General features: G+C 29.4%; 2 protein-coding genes across 2 annotated transcripts in view; both read left to right on the top strand.

The window, feature by feature from the left end:
• The window catches only part of LOC111625342 (cytochrome P450 3A11-like), an 8,724-nt gene extending 5,826 nt beyond the window's left edge, over positions 1 to 2,898 (top strand). Inside the window, exons 9-12 of the mRNA XM_023368478.1 lie at positions 2,138 to 2,226; positions 2,296 to 2,436; positions 2,497 to 2,659; positions 2,739 to 2,898. Of these exons, the coding sequence (XP_023224246.1) occupies positions 2,138 to 2,226; positions 2,296 to 2,436; positions 2,497 to 2,659; positions 2,739 to 2,816 (471 nt within the window). The 3' untranslated portion in view covers positions 2,817 to 2,898. The remainder of the gene's footprint in view (positions 1 to 2,137; positions 2,227 to 2,295; positions 2,437 to 2,496; positions 2,660 to 2,738) is intronic.
• A 4,749-nt stretch (positions 2,899 to 7,647) lies between these two features.
• LOC111625357 (cytochrome P450 3A14-like) lies at positions 7,648 to 17,173 on the top strand. The gene is made up of 13 exons (XM_023368494.1): positions 7,648 to 7,714; positions 10,413 to 10,509; positions 10,582 to 10,631; positions 11,011 to 11,107; positions 13,828 to 13,956; positions 14,023 to 14,251; positions 14,337 to 14,476; positions 14,547 to 14,662; positions 14,768 to 14,876; positions 16,364 to 16,452; positions 16,530 to 16,670; positions 16,726 to 16,885; positions 16,959 to 17,173. The coding sequence occupies exons 1-13, from the start codon at positions 7,656 to 7,658 to the stop codon at positions 17,037 to 17,039; spliced, it is 1,497 nt and encodes a 498-aa protein (XP_023224262.1). The 5' UTR covers positions 7,648 to 7,655; the 3' UTR covers positions 17,040 to 17,173.
• The last annotated feature ends 1,152 nt before the right edge of the window (positions 17,174 to 18,325 follow it).

Here is an 18,325-nt window from a genome sequence, read left to right as displayed (position 1 = left end):
GCTATAATGTAATTATCTTAATCTTTACTATCGTTACTTTTTGCCCAGCGAAGCGGGTCCTTGCAGCTAGATTCTAGATTACTTAGAAAAACAGTCTTTTATATATATATATAAACTATACTATTACATACAAATAAAAACCCAGCGAAGCGGGATCTTGCAGCTAGTAGTTTATAAAATCGAAAATAATATTAAAAAATTATACAGTTTATGGAAGAAATGTTTTCTATTGAAAAAGTGATATCAAAAATATTATTTAGGTTATTTTAATAATCATTATATTTAAAATGCGTTTTTAAATTTAAACAAAATTGCAAAAACGTGGTAACACTAAAAACAATGTATGAACGTCTTCAACAGTGCAGCATAGCCGTATGACAGTTTAGAAATCAAAGCTAATTTAAATTACTCAAATTACTCAAATTACTCTCTCTCTGTGTATATATATATATATACACACACACAGAGAGAGAGAGAGAGAGAGTGATTGAAGGAATTTTTTATAGCTTTTTATGTTTTTGAATTCAAGAATTTGAAAACGTGGATATTTGCAAAAAACTCAGAGGGTCAAATTTGATTCGCTTCCGGTACTTTCTCTTGTTATTAAACAAAACAGCCAGGAAAATGAAATGAATGTGTTAGACATTTACACGTTGAATGGAATATCGATATAATTGGTATAATTATATAAAAACAAAATGTATACGTTGTGATATAAACCAGGCAGAAAATCTATAAATTACACTATACAATCTTTACTCCGATACTTACAATCTCCATATTGTCAAAATTACTATCGTGTAATCTAAACATTACTGAGGTTGCGGCCAACGTTCCGCGCCGCCTTCCTGTAAGCCTAGAGCCTAGAAGTTTGACAATGGCGTTTGGAACGTCAATAGAATCATGCTAGATGTTCCAAACCCTATTGTCAAAGTTATAGACTTACAGGAAGGCGGTGCTGAACTTCCGACGTACTCGTTTTCGCGTTGTAAACGTCGGCCGCAACCTCGCTACTATTCATTCTGCAGTATCCTCTTAGCTCGCCTTTATACTTTATCAAGCAATACGTTTCATACTGGTGAAATCGTAGTGATTTTTCTATAATTTACTTTTCGACTTCTCTCTGTGGCCTTATGAATGTGTCATTCTTCCGCATATTTAATCAATTGCTTTTTATGAACCTTTTGGAATATTTCTGCTCGATTCTATTCCACTGTTACGGAATTTGGGTCTGCTACTACTTAGGTCGTTAGGATTATAATTGGCTGCTCTTAAAAATGTATACATTTTGTTCTTATATAGTTTGGAGTTTTTGTTTTTTATCACTTATCGCGATATTCCATTCAACATGTAAAAGTCCGACACGCTCATTTTTATTCCAAAAATGGAATGTCTTTGGAATAAAAAATTAAGAAAAACAGAATCACAATCTAGGAACTCAAGATTGTTAAAAAACATCCTTGAAAAATTCTATATATACACGAGCGCGCACGTCTCTGAGTTCGCACATATTTTGCATTATACCTCAGGATTGGATGAATTTAAAATTTTGAAACTTGTCAGGATTATTTTTACGTATGGAGAATCGATGCTGTTAAATTTTGGCAGTTAAACCCAAGGAGTGGGGCGGTTGAGGAAGTCATGTATCTTATCTGGAGTGGGAAATTGAAGATGTTGAAAGAAATTGTAAATGCTAAGAATGACTAGAACTTTGTAAAAGTTCTAGTCATTCTTAGCATTTACAATTTCTTTAAAAACCAAAACTAAAATAAAGAAATTGTAAATGCTAATAACGTGTGTGCTTAGCTTAAAGATAGGTCTTTTCCCTTTTATAATAATTAATAATATAAAAGTTATTTTTAAAGTAAAATCTCATAAAAGACGACGTCACCCATAACTGGAAAATATGAATTCCGAGGAAGTCGTAAAAGCATATAGTTTTCGTCATAAAAAACTATATTTTGATTTTTATAAAAATGGAAGAAAAATATCTATAGCTATAGACAGAGATTAACGGATCGGTAGTTTACTTACATATGTTCTCTACTCACCAAAGCCAATATATATGCTTGTTGAATAAATACAAAATGTAATAAAAGATAAATAAAAAGTGATATTATGTTTATCCACATTTCAGGAAGACATAGAGTATAGTGATCTTGCAAATTTACAATATTTGGATCAAGTTATAGCAGAAATTTCGCGTTTGTTTCCGGTATATTTCCCGTAAGTATAAGTACCATAGTATTACTACGAATATTATTATTTGATTTAAAATATGCTTTCTTATATTAGAGGAGTGAATAGAGTATCTTCTACAGAATTCAGATACAAAGATATTGTAATACCTAAAAACTCTGTAGTGACTGTCCCACTTTGGTATTTGCATAGAAGTCCTGACTATTGGTCATCGCCGGAGAAGTTCATGCCAGAAAGGTATGTTTATATTAATTAGAATTTCAAAAATTCTTTATAATTATTACACTGTACTTTTAGATTTTCCGCTGAAAATCGCTCTACAATCGATCCTTTTGTGTATCAACCATTCGGTGCGGGACCCAGAAGTTGTTTAGGAATGAGATTAGCTCAAATCGTTATCAAATTAGCCCTTGTTCGTCTATTAAAATCGTACAGATTAGAAAAAACAGATGATGATGAGGTATCGCTATTAATTCCTAATAAATAATTAAATAATTGTTTTATATGAAAAATTAAAATTATATTTTTATATTATTTAGACATTGGAGCTGAATTATCAAATTGTTTTCGTACGTCCCCAGAAAAATTTATTTATTCGAGCAGTACCTATAGAATGAAATTTTTTTATTTTGAAATATATGCTATGTTTTTAACATTTTATAATTTAGAAAAATTTAAATTAATTCGTTGATATAATATTGTAATATTTTATAGGAAACATAATTTAAAAAAGGCAACTAATACAGTACCGGAATATAAAAATTATTCTGTTTTAAGTAATTATGTTATGATTTTTAATATTGTTAGTTTTTAGATAATATTTGTTAGTTAAATAAATTTTTGTTTTAATTAAATGTGTAATATTATTTGCAAATAAACCATTTTTATTCATAGTATAATTTCCGAAAATTTTAACTAAATTCTCTTCTAATATTGATATCATAAATATATGAAATTTAAGAGGATGGAACTAATAGATTTAGCCTATTATTATGTGAACCTTTTATATGAAATGTATTTCTAATATAAATTCATACGCTGAAAAATTTTTAATTAAAGGATAAATTAGTTGAATATACTCTCATTTTTCATATTAAATACGGTTTTGTTGGAGGTTAGTCTATACTAATATTATAAAGAGGTAATGTTTGTAAGTAAGTTTGTATGTAGCGGGTAATCTCTGAAACTACTCATCCGATTTCAAAAATTCTTTCACCAATATTTAGAATGGAACTTCAGGGTGGACATAGGCTGTATGTTATTCCGTTAAACATTCATATAAATCAAAAGATATAATCTAGGTTAAGGCTTTTATGTCCAACAGATGGCACTACGAGTACGACGAATTTCGTGATTTTTCCGCCTTTCTGTCACTAAAGAGGAGGATTTTCGCGGATTAGTCCTTGCATATACATTCATGTTAACGGTAATATGTACTGTATTAAAAAATCTAATATTCTCGTGTTTCGTGTCCGCATAAAGACGAATAAAAATTTCGATTTTAAGCTGATTCTTCGAACCGAGAAAAGAATAGACTTGAAGTATAGTAACCCCCTTTTATCAAAATTGTTAATAATTCTTTTTGAATGGAAACTGTGTAATCTATTAATAAAATTGAACTTTTGTTAAATTAAGATGCCCGAATTTCATAGATAAAATCTTACACATGATAAGGAGTAACGCTCTGAAATATAGGAAAGAAATGAGATTTATTGAGTGACTAAACGTCCCTCTTGAGAATGATTTATTTTTTCATTTAAAACGAATTATAAACTTCAGTGTAGACGTGTTAAGCCACGTGTTAGAAAAGAGAAGAGGAAGTACACTGCCTCTTCATACACAATACGATTTCCAATACAAGTTGTCCCCTGCTTCTGACAGACAGTGATCACTAGGTATAGAAGGATCACCCATACAAAAGTCAAATATAATAATTTGAATCAGAAAATATATCTCAGTCAGTAAATGATGAAATGATGCAGCCATGAACAGTCGAGGGTCGGTCAGACAGCTATGTATATATATAACTTTATAAATAAATATAATATTTAATCAATTAGTTTCTAAATATTGAAGGGTCTTGTGAGGATCCGAATCCAGATTTTCAGTGTATTTATATCATTACATCATAATATCACATTGTAGCTATACTTTTGTTAAATAACTGTCAACTTTTACACCTGGGAGCTAAACATCTGTTAAGTTCTCAGCCTAATAACGACTCTTTCTCATCACCTTTCGACCCAATATCTCGATTTCAGCAGTACATTAGAACAGAACAACAAAGTGAGGCAGTCGTCGTCCGTCCTTCGAAAGAGTCAAGTTGTCACCCGTACAGTACCTTGTCCTAAGTGCCTCAATATTCGGATATCTGTGAATATATCATTTTATTCTACGTTTTTATATCCTACTAAAATATCATTGGAAACCATCGTCTAACACCTTTGCGGATACTGTACTGTACGTTCCATCAGGCTTACGGATATTTCCTCTACAGGATACCCGAACTGACATCCCGAACTTCCTCTCTTTCACAAAGAACGTTCGAGAATCTCAATCAAGATATCATAAAAGATATTTATCGCCACGCGCAATTTCTGTAAACTCTCTCTCTCTCGAGAATCGCAAAAACGTTAACATCCGATATATTTATTTAATATTTATCAATCGTAGAAATGTATCTAAAAGCTAGCATATTTAAAATCGAAATTTTGTATGGCCTATTGTTACTCATTAAATAGTTGTTACGTTAACCCGTCTTTGAGTAAGTCACTTCCGGTGCGCTGTCTCGCACCGGAGCGATCAGATTCGGCTCCATCCCGAATCTGAACGCTCCGTTACGAGACCGCTCGCGTGACGGAGCGATCAGACCTAGTTAACGGGGTTCCGTGTCCGCCGAGACGTGGTGGTGTCATCTTGACAGGGCATCGAAGAGGTGCCGACCCTTCGGTTACAGTCTTATAAATTTATAAAATGATGTTAGAAGTTTAAAACTCAATGACTCGGTATGTAGGCGAGTAGCCACGTTTTTTTAAACCTCTAAACCCTTCGTTACTGTTATTTTAAAGACAGAAAAAACTGCGCAAATATTAGTAGGAAATTTTGGTTACTGAATCGGTTAGTTTTGTAATAAACCCCTCTAAAACTAACGACTTAGCGACGCCACTAGTTCGATTACGATATCGATGTACTGGTCAGAGTTTATTCTATTATTTTCATATAATCAGTCGAAATGTGCAAGGTTAATAAATGTACTAATCAATGCTAATCAAATGTGCAAGGTTAAATAATAAATGTATCTTTTAAAGTTTGATTAGCATATTGCAAAAATAAGGAGAGATCATACTTGTTTGTTGTTGGCTATTGTCAGTATAGGACCATCTCATCAAATATAGGACGTCAAACACGTTTTTCTGGATGACGAAATTTCAGAAGAATAAACATAAATTTTAGATAATTCAAAAATTATCACAACTTGTTACTGAACATAAAACATTTCTTACGTTTCATCTATTTACGTATATAGAAAGTAAAGAGATAACGATAAAAGGATAAAATACTGTGTTGTAACTCGCCCCTAGATAAATGTATACCTACTATGGTTAGAGATGTTATCGAAGCTCTCTTGTTGGTTACAGCACTATAAAAAGTTTTTCGAATATTAAATTGCAAACTAAATCAATTTTCTTTTATTTGAGGTGGTCACTTCCTCATATACGCAAAGCATTATTTAAATTTGACATTTTGATTATGATATATAAGAAATATGTACACAGAAACTGTTTTCTCTGCTGTAATCAGAGAAATGAGTTAATCAAATTGGTGTCGGTTGTAACGTTTCCTGTTTATGGTGTAAATTTTGCTTTATTTTAAATATTTATAGATAGATTTATAGTTTAATTACAGTTTTTCTAAAGTAGCAGAGTTGGAACAGTTCACAATGAGAATAGATAAGAAAACGAGCAATTATTTACTGTCATATCGTCAAAATGCTTGGTTGCAATTTTTAATTTCTTTAATTTTTAAATGTATGCTCTCCACCTCAAATTAGTAGTGGCTTGCCCCTGTACATCAATAATTTTCGTTAGCAATGGAGTTGTGCCGGTCATCTATTAACTGCTTTCAGGGGAAAATTTTTGAATTGAAATAGCGTGATTTCTGGTTTTACCGGATGTTTGTATGTAGTTAATCGGGCCTCTTGCATCTACATTTTCCATATTAGATTTCGGATTTTATCTAAGTAACTCGGTTCTTGCGATTAAGGAAAGGCAACGGACGCACGACAGTGGGAATTTATAGGTCCATAACTTTTTTTCAAATTGCAGCTCAATAAAAATTATATATTTATTACTTTGGTAAAAATAAATTTTCCTGAATAAAGTACAGTATTGTCATCAGTTATTGTCGTTGGAATTGTAATGTAAAGTACAACAGTACATTATGGATTTGTACAGGTATACCTCGCCTTACGTCGGTAATTGGTTCCAGGAGAACGACGTAAGTCGAAAAACGACGTAAGTCGAATTTACTTGTCTCCGAATCTACTTGTCACTAGGCTAAACCATAAATTACCATTCCTGGTTTTGTATTTTATTTATTAATGCATTTTTAATAATATATGGTTAATAAAAATCTATTTCAAGCTTACAAACAAATAAATTTTAGTTTTTAATATAGTACAGAAGAAAGTATTCTAAATTTACGAATGCATGTACTGTAAATACAGAACATACTAGTATATATTTTAATATGATTTTATGTGTTTTAAACGTTTTTCTAGTGATATTACGACTTCAATATTTGTGGCGAACAGACGTAAAGTCGAATAAAATGACTTAAACTTGATTTTTATTTTTCCATATACTTTTTTAACAAACGACGTATAATCGGGAACGACGTAACTCGAAACGACGTAAGTCGAGGTATGCCTGTATTTAAAGTATCAGTGAAGATAATATAAAAAAGTTTATAAATCAGTTTATTAAGCTGACGTGTTATATATTATAGTGTTTCTTCAATCGAACCTCGAATAATACCATCTGCTAACGGCGATCATCTCTGAACAGCGACCATTTTTTATGTTCCTGTCAGTGGCCGTTATTCAGAGCTTAGACTATAATTAAATACATTATTATAAGACTATACGGCTGAATTCATGTTTGTTTACTTTTTGGATATTATTCGTCCTTAGATAAGCTTTAATTTAAGCTAAACTTTATATCAAAAATTATATATTAAAATGGCGGTTTCACGGCTTAACAAATCCAGCTTCGAATGATTAGTAATTTTTTCTTTTAATTTTACTTAAGTAATTTTACAACACTCCCACATTAATATAGTACACGTGTCTGTATTGATAATATTCAAATATCTTTTCGATTTTTATGTTATCAGCTTATAAATATTCATATATTATTCATACGTAATACTTCTCATTTAATATTCATTTCCGTGTGATGGATTTGAGTACAATTCTATTAACTATTGTTATTTGTCTTGTATTGTTTTGGATAAGGTAAGAATATTTATTTATTTCGATTATATTTGTTTGTTTATCTTATCAAATTTAAAGAATTTTCAATATAATATAAATATTTCTTCATTAAGTTTGAGAAAATTCTTATTTCATGTTGCACCTTTTTTAAAGTTGTGAATCTTATTCGTAGAGTTGCCAAGTATACAGTACAGAATTTTTCAAAAATTGTTCCAAAATGTTCTGAAAAATAGACAAAGAACTGTGTCTTTTTCGTTTTAATAAGAACTTATTAAATATACTATTCAAAGTAGTAAGACACATAATTCTAAATAATCTACTAATCATATCACTTCACAAAGGCATATGTTTTTATTAACTTAAGAACTTTAACAGATTTTACGTTAAAAAGCATAACTGTGATCCTAGAAATTTGTTTATTTTGGGCTGAAATTTGTAAAAAAAAACTGTATTTCCGCTATCGACCGTGTGTGTCTGTCTTTCCTGAAACTCGAGAATGTATTAGATAAAATGATATTCAAGACCAGAAATGGAAAACTTACATGCAGGAGGCTCCGATTAACTATATAAAAACTTCCGATGCAATCCAAAAGTCACATTATTTTAATTGAAAACGACTGGCACGAATTCAAATTGACTGGCACGACTCCATTGCTAACGAATAAGAATAATTATGTACAGGGGAAAGCCACTACTAATTTGAGGTGGAGAGCATATACAGTATTCAAAATTAAATAAAATAAAAATCGCAGCCCGGCTGCAATTGTACAGTACGTTATGTTATGAATTCTTTTAGCACCGTAACTATTTTTTAAAACTTCCAATAAATAAAATTATTGAATTAACTGTGATCTATCACTGCTGCCTAATAAAATTATACGTTAAGTCAAATGAAATTATTTTACTTTTACTTTACTTTACTTATTTTATAATTTACTTTTAGGAGTTTCATTTTGCCATACATGAGTGTATGTATATAGGGGAGACCGGGGCAACTTCGGCATGCGGGGCAAGTTTGTCAAGCGCTTTTTTTTAAAAAACAAATTAAAAGGAAACTTTGGTTATAGGTTAGGCAGTTGAGTTTTATTGGTGGCTTGTTGAGTGTAGTGTTTTTATTGTTCTCCAACAAGCGTAGTTGAATTATCAAGCAAATTTTCATTTTCGTTCAATTCCATATAATATTTTTTTTCCATTTATATTGAATTGGCAGGTTTTGTTATAATTCCATGATAACGAAAGTTACTTTTCCTGTTAGAAGGATGTAACTTCAACTTATTCACGTGGCCAGATCGTGGCTTGGCATTCTGTTCTCAGGGTTGTACTTAATGTTTCGAAATCATGACTAGCGGGGTAAGATCGGCAACATAAAGCCACATTAGAAGCAAAGGATAAAAATCAAACAGATGATAAATGAAAACATGTTTGCATTTGTTATTCATGTATATATGTCTTTGAACTTGCATTTCGTTGTAATAATATTAAATGGGTGTTGGATTTGTATTTCTTTGTTTTAATAGTGAATTCCAACTTATACATTGTTAATAACATAATTTTATATACGTGCCTATCTTGCCCCATTACTGTTGCCCCTATACCAGGGGCAACTTTAATAAAAATAATTAAAATAATTACAACTTTACAAAAAGAGAGAAGTTGCCGATCTTGCCCCAATACCCGGGGCAACTTCGTCAATTTCTCTCTTCTTGTAAAGTTGTAATTATTTTAATTATTTTTATTTCCAAACTGATTTTAACCAGTTCTATAGTAAAAAAACATTCCAATAGACAATATGCAAAGCTTTTTTTTCAGTTTACACAGTATTTATTACACAAAATTTAAGTAAAGCTTAACATGCCGATCTTGCCCCGGTCTCTCCTATTATTTGACTAATATTTAATTTTATTATGCAGCAGTAATAGATCACAGTTAATCCAATAATTTTATTTATTGGAAGATTTAAAAAATAGTAACACTTTCAAAAGAATTCTTAACATAATTGACAAATTTTTAGGGGCCACAGTTATGTTTTTCAACGTAAGGGTAAGATCTATCGAAGTTTATACTGTATACATATATATACTTTATGTTATCTATATAATGTAGACGTGTATGTGGAAAACAGATCTATACAATATTTATATGTTTGTATGTTTCGCCTATTTTGCATCATATCTCACGACCGGGTAAACCAAAACTGAAACTTAGCAGGATATTTTTATGCACAATGCTATTAAATTTTGGTGGTTAAGAGTCAAAGGGATAGAGAAACTCATGTCATATCTCGAGTGGAGTCAATGAATATTTTAGCCGTTATTAGCATTTACAATTAAAAAAAAAAAAAACTTACCACTATCCCCCAAAATAAAGTGTTAGCCGTTTTATAATAATCAATTTAAAACAAAATCTCCTAAAAGTTGGCACCACACATAATTATTTAAATTTAAATAGACTATTGTTTTTGAAAAATAGAGAAATTCATTATAATTACGACTTTTAAGATATTTAATTATTATTTAAATTTTATAAATATTTAAATATCATTCATAATTGAGAATTATCGTACTTCTTTCCTGGTTCCTTAAACCTCTTTTTGTGTGTCGGGAAAATTCTGTAACAATTGAAGAAATTCAAGACATTAACGAATTCAATAACATTAAATATCAACAGGCTTTAGTGATTGTATAATTATTCTATATTTAAAATCGTCTTATTATTTTAGATGGAGAATATGGAAAATGAATATTTTTCAAAGATATGGTATTCCTGGACCAAAAGCCAACTTTATTACTGGAAATCTATCAGAGTTTATAAAGAAGGTATCAACTGATTTCTTCTTATAATGTGGGCTTATTCATCGAAACATTTGCTACATATTTATTTATTTATAGAAAAACAAATGTTTTGCAGAATGGAGAGAAAAATATGGAAATATTTTCGGGTATTGTTTATAGTTAATAGAATAAATGTATCTATTTTAATTTTGTTGTAATAATGTAATATTAAAATTACAGATAATTTACAATATATGAGCTGTTGAAAGTGGGGCAAATGCATTTTATGTTATTGCTAGATATTTAATGGTTTGCATTTAAATGGATTTAAAAATATATGTAAACAGTAATAGATTTATTTTATATTTTCTTGGTTTATTTCATGTAAATTTAATATGCAATAATGGTTATCCGTGTTAGATGAAAAAATTCATGGTTTTGGTATGCGCCAATGGACTTGCCTTACTTTCAAAAGCAATGATTTGTTGAAAACGTTGATATCAATGGCTAATATTATCTTCATCCTTATTTGCAATGTTGTTTCAGTTTCTTTTTAGGTGGAAAACCTTGTATCGCGTGTTTTGACACAGAACTCATTAAACTTCTACAGATCAAGGAGTTCAAAATATTTTCTAACAGAGATGTAAGATTTCAATATTTTATATAGTTAAGCGATTATTGCAATAAACTTTTTCTTTTTACTTTCAACGTCTGACTCTTGCAAAACGTAGAAAAAAGAATTTTCTGACAGATTTGAAATGTTACTTTACTATAAAGGTTTTAAAGTAGTTAAGTTTTAAAAATTAATATAATTTCTCAAAATATTTTATATTCAATTTCTTACATTTAAGTGACTAAATTACAGTATTACAAAGTACTGAATGCAAAAGAATTAATTAATAAATTTTAATCAAAAATACGCAACATAAATTAACTTAATATATACGAAATATTCGGCGTGATGCCTATGACGGTTAAGGACAAGCGTACTGCTCTGGAGGACCCGTATCGAATCCGAGCGAAGTGAAAGACTTTCATGGGTGTGGGTTGAGGTCCGACATATCGTGAATCCAGTCTCGTTCTAACCGGCCACCCAATTGTAGGCTTGCCCAAACTCACGATATGTCTGAAAAACTGTCGTTTTAATGCCCACAGAGAGGAAAAAGTCCACCATATACATAGGGGAGACCGGGGCAACTTCGGCATGCGGGGCAAGTTTGTCAAGCTCTTTTTTTTAAAAACAAATTAAAAGGAAACTTTGGTTATAGGTTAGGCAGTTGAGTTTTATTGGTGGCTTGTTGAGTGTAGTGTTTTTATTATTCTCCAGCAAGCGTAGTTGAATTATCAAGCAAATTTTCATTTTCGTTCAATTCCATATAATATTTTTTTTCCATTTATATTGAATTGGCAGGTTTTGTTATAATTCCATGATAACGAAAGTTACTTTTCCTGTTAGAAGGATGTAACTTCAACTTATTCACGTGGCCAGATCGTGGCTTGGCATTCTGTTCTCAGGGTTGTACTTAATGTTTCGAAATCATGACTAGCGGGGTAAGATCGGCAACATAAAGCCACATTAGAAGCAAAGGATAAAAATCAAACAGATGATAAATGAAAACATGTTTGCATTTGTTATTCATGTATATATGTCTTTGAACTTGCATTTCGTTGTAATAATATTAAATGGGTGTTGGATTTGTATTTCTTTGTTTTAATAGTGAATTCCAACTTATACATTGTTAATAACATAATTTTATATACGTGCCTATCTTGCCCCATTACTGTTGCCCCTATACCAGGGGCAACTTTAATAAAAATAATTAAAATAATTACAACTTTACAAAAAGAGAGAAGTTGCCGATCTTGCCCCTATACCCGGGGCAACTTCGTCAATTTCTCTCTTCTTGTAAAGTTGTAATTATTTTAATTATTTTTATTTCCAAACTGATTTTAACCAGTTCTATAGTAAGGTAACATTCCAATAGACAATATGCAAAGCTTTTTTTTCAGTTTACAGCAGTATTTATTACACAAAATTTAAGTAAAGCTTAACATGCCGATCTTGCCCCGATCTCCCCTATATAATGTATTTTACATAATTCTATTCTATAAAAAATGCAATTTTATTTATTCACGAAACTTTATTTGTAATTATTGATTTCTTACTTGTCTTTAATTGCATTCTATATCATCACTGATATAATAAAAATATTATTGGGTTGCAATTTGAAAAAATTGTAGACCTATAAATTCCCACGTTTGTCCGCCCTTCAGACTGTCTTTCTTAATCTCGAGAACGAAGTAAGATAGATGAAATATAAGACCAGATGTGGAAAGCTTAGAGGCAGGAAGTCCCGATTAACTTTCGAATACATGAACGTCCGATTCAAACCGTAAATTACGTTATTTCACGTTATTTTAATTCAAAACTTTCCGCTGAAAGTAGTTAATAGATGACCAGCACGACTTTATTATTAAAATAAAAGTATGATGTACAGGGGAAAACCACTACAAATTTGAGGTGGAGAGCATATATTTAAAAATTAAATTAATTAAAAATATGATTAAAAATTGCAACCCGGCATTGTGATGATGTCACAATAGATAATTACTTTACAAATGTAAGTTAGAAACATATCAGAATTAATATACTTTTGTAGAAAAATAACAATTTTATCGTTGTTTTAAAATCGTTGATAAAATATTTTAACGAAATAGTCGTTTCTAGTTGTAACTCATTCTAACTGAACGAAAAGCTTTAAAACATTAGAATATAAAAGTAACAATGACAAATGTTAATAACGAACAAAATCTTATCCCTCTCGAGATATGACACACCTTTATTTCCTCACCCTTTCGACCTTTAACCAACAAAATTTAATAGTGTCATTGCCTTTCATATACAAGCCACCATGCCAAATTTTATTTATTCCATCCTGAGATATTAAGCGAAATAGACGTCAACATTCACAGAATTTATTTTAGTTTTTTTTTGGATTCAAGTGGTCTCAAAACTTGGAAGTTTGTAAAAAATTCTGAGGATCAAGTTTGACACGATTCTAATACCTTCCCTTGTTAAGTATAAAAAAGTAAAATGTATTACTTTTTTATACTTAAATGTACTACGTAATTCTTGAATGTTTATTCAAGAATTACGTAGGAAGTGAATTAAATGAACTATGTAACAAAGTATTTGCATAAGTTTTGCTTTTTTGATTTATTTTGATACTTCAATTCGTTAACTTTCTTTTCTTTTCTTTTAACTTTTACAACTTAAAAATGTATTTTCATACATGAGCGTATATAGCCTATAATGGACAAATTTAACAATGGTATTTTAATATTTATCATTAAACATTGTAGGTACTGCTTCCAGATGCTGGAATTTCACATAAATTGGTTAACCACGCGCTCCCATTAGCAAAAGATAAAAATTGGAAAAATATGAGATCTATTTTAACTTTCTGTTTCAGCTCAGCAAAAATAAAAAAGGTAGCATGTACAATAGTTTTTTCCCCTTAATTAATATGGAAATATTAAAATTTCGGTAATTTCTAGATGTGCAACCTGATTTCCGATTCAATACAAACTTTTATGGAAAAAATTCAAAAACAAAAACTAAAACCTTTCGACATTGCTGACTTTTATAAAAAATTAACATTCGATATAATATGTAGAATAACATTTGGAATTAAAACGAATGTACAAAACGAAGAGACAAATAAATTCGTTAATTCAGTTCATAAAATATTTACTGTTGATTTTGATATACTGGTTACTTTATCAAGTGCGTATTATTTCTTTAAATATATTTATATATATTATATTTAAATAAAATTCTATAGTATTAAATATGTTTTTGGATCGTTTAGTTTGTTTTCCCGAGTTTGAACCAATTCCAACTTACATTAGAAGAATCAAAGATGTCATCATTGACACAATGAATTATCCTTCGTTCAAATTTGTTTTCGAATCTATCCAGAAGTTTGTCAGCACTCGAAAAGAAACAAGAGTAAGATCAATAATTGAAACTATTAAAAATAAGTTATTTAATAAATTATTTTTGTTTATTTTTTGAACAGTATCATTCATCGGATATTCTACAGATCATGATAGAAGCGGAAGACGATACAAATCCAATAAAAAGTCTTACAGAGAAACAAATAATCGCAAATGCTGTTACTTTCTTAGCAGCCGGGTATGCCAGCTCGAAACGAATAAATTTAATTGATTTGACAATTTTTAAGATTGTTTTTATCATAAACGTTAATACTATTAATATTTACTTTTTAAAATGTTATAGATATGATACTTCCAGCAGTGCCTTATCATTTTGCTCTTATCGCCTTGCTCAAAATCCCGAAATACAGGAAAAAGTTCGCCTAGAAATTAACGAAAATGTCAAAAATAACGTAATATGCTATTTTTGTCTTATAATTTATTTAATACTTAATATATTTAGAATAATCAGGTATCTATAGTTTATTTAGTAAAACTAAATTCTTAAATAAATTAAGCATAAAAGTTACAAAATTCTTTTTTTAATAAAATATATCATCTAGTGTATTAAATAATTACTATATTAATCTAATTTTGTTTTGAATTTATAAAATTACTTTTTAATGTAGAGCATTCAATCGAAAATTAGTTTAGTATTACAAATTACTTTTAAGTTTAATAACCCTGATATAATTATTAAATTTTTTTTTTGGATTTGTATTAAAAATTTATTTATGTGAAGTTCAAAAATTTGAAGTTACTTAATTCTAGTTTTTTCCCTGGAAAATATAATTTAATTAATATTTTTTAATTATTGTAAAAAAGAGCAAGAAACTGTTAAGGAATAAGAAAAGAGTTCTCGTAAGTATAAAAACTGTAAAATAAAATAAAGATTATATAAATATTTTATTTTAAAATTTATTATTTTCATAATGAATTCCATTTAATAATTTATTAAACTTCCAGCTACTTTGAATATATATTTTATCACGTACTATTCGTTCTAGGAAGAAGGCGCATCACTTCCAAGTGATTCTGTGCAATTGTCAATAAAATTGTCATAAACATATTTTTAGTCAATACAACGATACAACGACCTAATGCTATAATTTGTTTTAATATACTTTAAGTTCTCTTGTTAGGAAAGATATTTTTTGAAGAACTCTACAAAATCTTTAGATCAATCCAGCCACTTGTTACAAAATTGTTAGCTTCAAGTGATTTGTCGCTTTCGTGTTGTTAAGAGATAAAAATTGTGTTTTTAAGAGAAGGTGTCGTCATATTCTATATTCTTTAACTACGATCTTCTCCAAATAAATTTAAGTTATATACTGTAGGTATAGATCAACTCCATCACACATTACAATTTGACTTTGTACTAGTTGACGTCTTTAGCAGTAAGAATTGTTAAATAACCAGCTAAAAATGCATGTTTTACCATTTTCTACATGAGACAAACGTTTAAACGCAAGTCAAACTATGTACACCTCCACGAATAGCACGACAAAAATATGGCACAGGAGGCGGAGCGATGACTATTTGACATTGTGTGATGACGTTTATGCTGAAAATTCGCTATTTTTACTTATCATTTTCTTAAGGAAAAATAATTATTATAAATATGTATTTACATTTTCGTGTGTGTTTTTTAAAACTATACATAAAGGATTTTACTTTATAATTTCTATCACATTTTAAAATAAATATTAATAAATTTATAAAGCGAACTAAATTAATATAACTATTTATGTTCAGCGTACCTAGATTTGATCTTTGTGTATAGACTTGTAACTTTTCATAAAATTAATTCACAGAAAATAAAATTAATGTATATTATACTTTATATACGGGATACATAAAATAAATATAAAGTATATATTTTTATTGCCATATCTTACAGAAAAGCATAGAGTACGCAGATTTGATGAATTTTAAATATTTGGATTATGTGATATCAGAAACACTTCGCCTTCATCCCGTTTCAGCCTTGCAAGTCTTTTTACTAATAATTGTTTTCTTGCTTCAAATAAATTTCATATTATGTAATAATACCCTATCAATTTCAGAACTGTCAACAGAATTTGTTCAGAAGATTTTAAGTACAAAGATATTACAATTCCAAGAGGAACTACAATTATATTTCCATTACCGAGTCTCCATACAAATGAAAGTTTTTGGCAGGAACCCGAAAAGTTTAATCCCGATAGGTAAACACTTTTACTGGTCATAAATAAATAATGAAATCTAATGGAAATTTTACAGGTTTTTACATAAAAATGAAGTAACAAACGATTCTTTAATTTATCAACCTTTTGGAGCTGGTCCGAGATCATGTATAGGTGTGAGGCTGGCTCAAACAGTTATGAAATTAACTTTGGCTAATCTCATTCGATATTTCAAAATCGAACTACATGGAAATTCGGTGAGAGCATTTTTAAAAGTCTCAATAAAATTTTATTAAGTCTAAATATATTAATAATCATAATATCTTATAGGATATCGAAGAGGATAATTCATTGTTTGTAATTCATCCCAAAAATGGAGTTAACATTAAAGTATTTCCAATAACATCGTGAAATTTCCTATGAAAATTTCACATGCTTTCAATATTTTTAATAGTTGATAAAATGAAACTTTCGTAATGTATTTACAGAAATCAAATTATTTAAAATGCAACTTAGTAAAATTCATCAGATTAAAATTTGTTGTATATTTGATACCATTTATTATTAGTTTTTTCTGAACTAGTTATTAATTACGATTATTCAATTCGAATTAATAAAAATCAGCATTTAACTTAACGAATACAAATTACTTGAAATTCCTCCTTTTTTTTCTTAAAAAGTTATTATTTATTACGATTTATTTTTCTAATTATATTTACTCGTATAAAGAATTTCTAGTAAAAGTTAAACTGATGGTTTCACGTAGTTTGAACGTATAAGTAACCGTGTAATAAAAATTGTATTGATTATTAAAGTATCACAAAATCAATAAAAGAAGAAGAAACACACATGCAGTTTCGATAAATAATTTATTAATAAAACTTACATATTAAAATTCATGTAAAATATTTTATTATATTACTAAAATGTTATTCTCCAATGCAGAATTCAAAATATGAAAAATATTTGGTAAAGAAATGAGAATAATGAAATTTCAAACAAATAATATATTAATTTGAATATAATAACAATATTATCTTACCGAAATGCATTTGCATATACAGTAGAACCTCCATTATCCGGACCTCCATTATCCGGATTTTCGATTATCCGGATCGCTCAAAATAAACAAACATTTTACGAATTTGCTGATTTGCACTTGGCGAATTACGACACTGTTTATGTACGTGATGGAATGTATAACTGTTTTTGTTTCAACAACGTCTCACTCGGCACAGTGGTAGTAAACTCTTAAATATATTTTACATAGTAATTAAAATATAACTTGACATACGTATTTATAAATAATTTATATTCAAATTACATCATTTCTATGACCAAGAGCGGCGTAAGGCATGGACGACGTGGGCCACCGCCTATGCCTGGCGGTCCGAAGGGCCTCGCGTTTCGAAGGTTTATGCATTACTTAAAAGCCGCGAACGCGACGAAAAAATTTTACTCGTCATAAAACGATAAATAGTTTGTCAAATTTTTATTCATAAAAATGCAGTTTCAACTGCTTTTTATTTTATAAAATCCGTCTTCTTGCGCCACCAGAGGGCCTTTTAAACAATAGGTAGTCTGTTAGCGTTGGTCAGTAGTAGTCCAAATTCAATACGAACGTTTGTTTCTTGAAAATTTGATTACGATTTAAATACAGTACAGTATTTACTTTTAATATTACCTATATGTCATCG

This window comes from Centruroides sculpturatus, unplaced genomic scaffold, assembly GCF_000671375.1.
Source record: "Centruroides sculpturatus isolate CEXI.00-Female unplaced genomic scaffold, Cexi_2.0 scaffold247, whole genome shotgun sequence".
In the NCBI taxonomy this organism is placed as follows: Eukaryota; Metazoa; Arthropoda; class Arachnida; order Scorpiones; family Buthidae; genus Centruroides; species Centruroides sculpturatus.
Note: the sequence above shows the minus strand (reverse complement) of the source record. Positions and strands in the feature narration are given on the sequence as shown.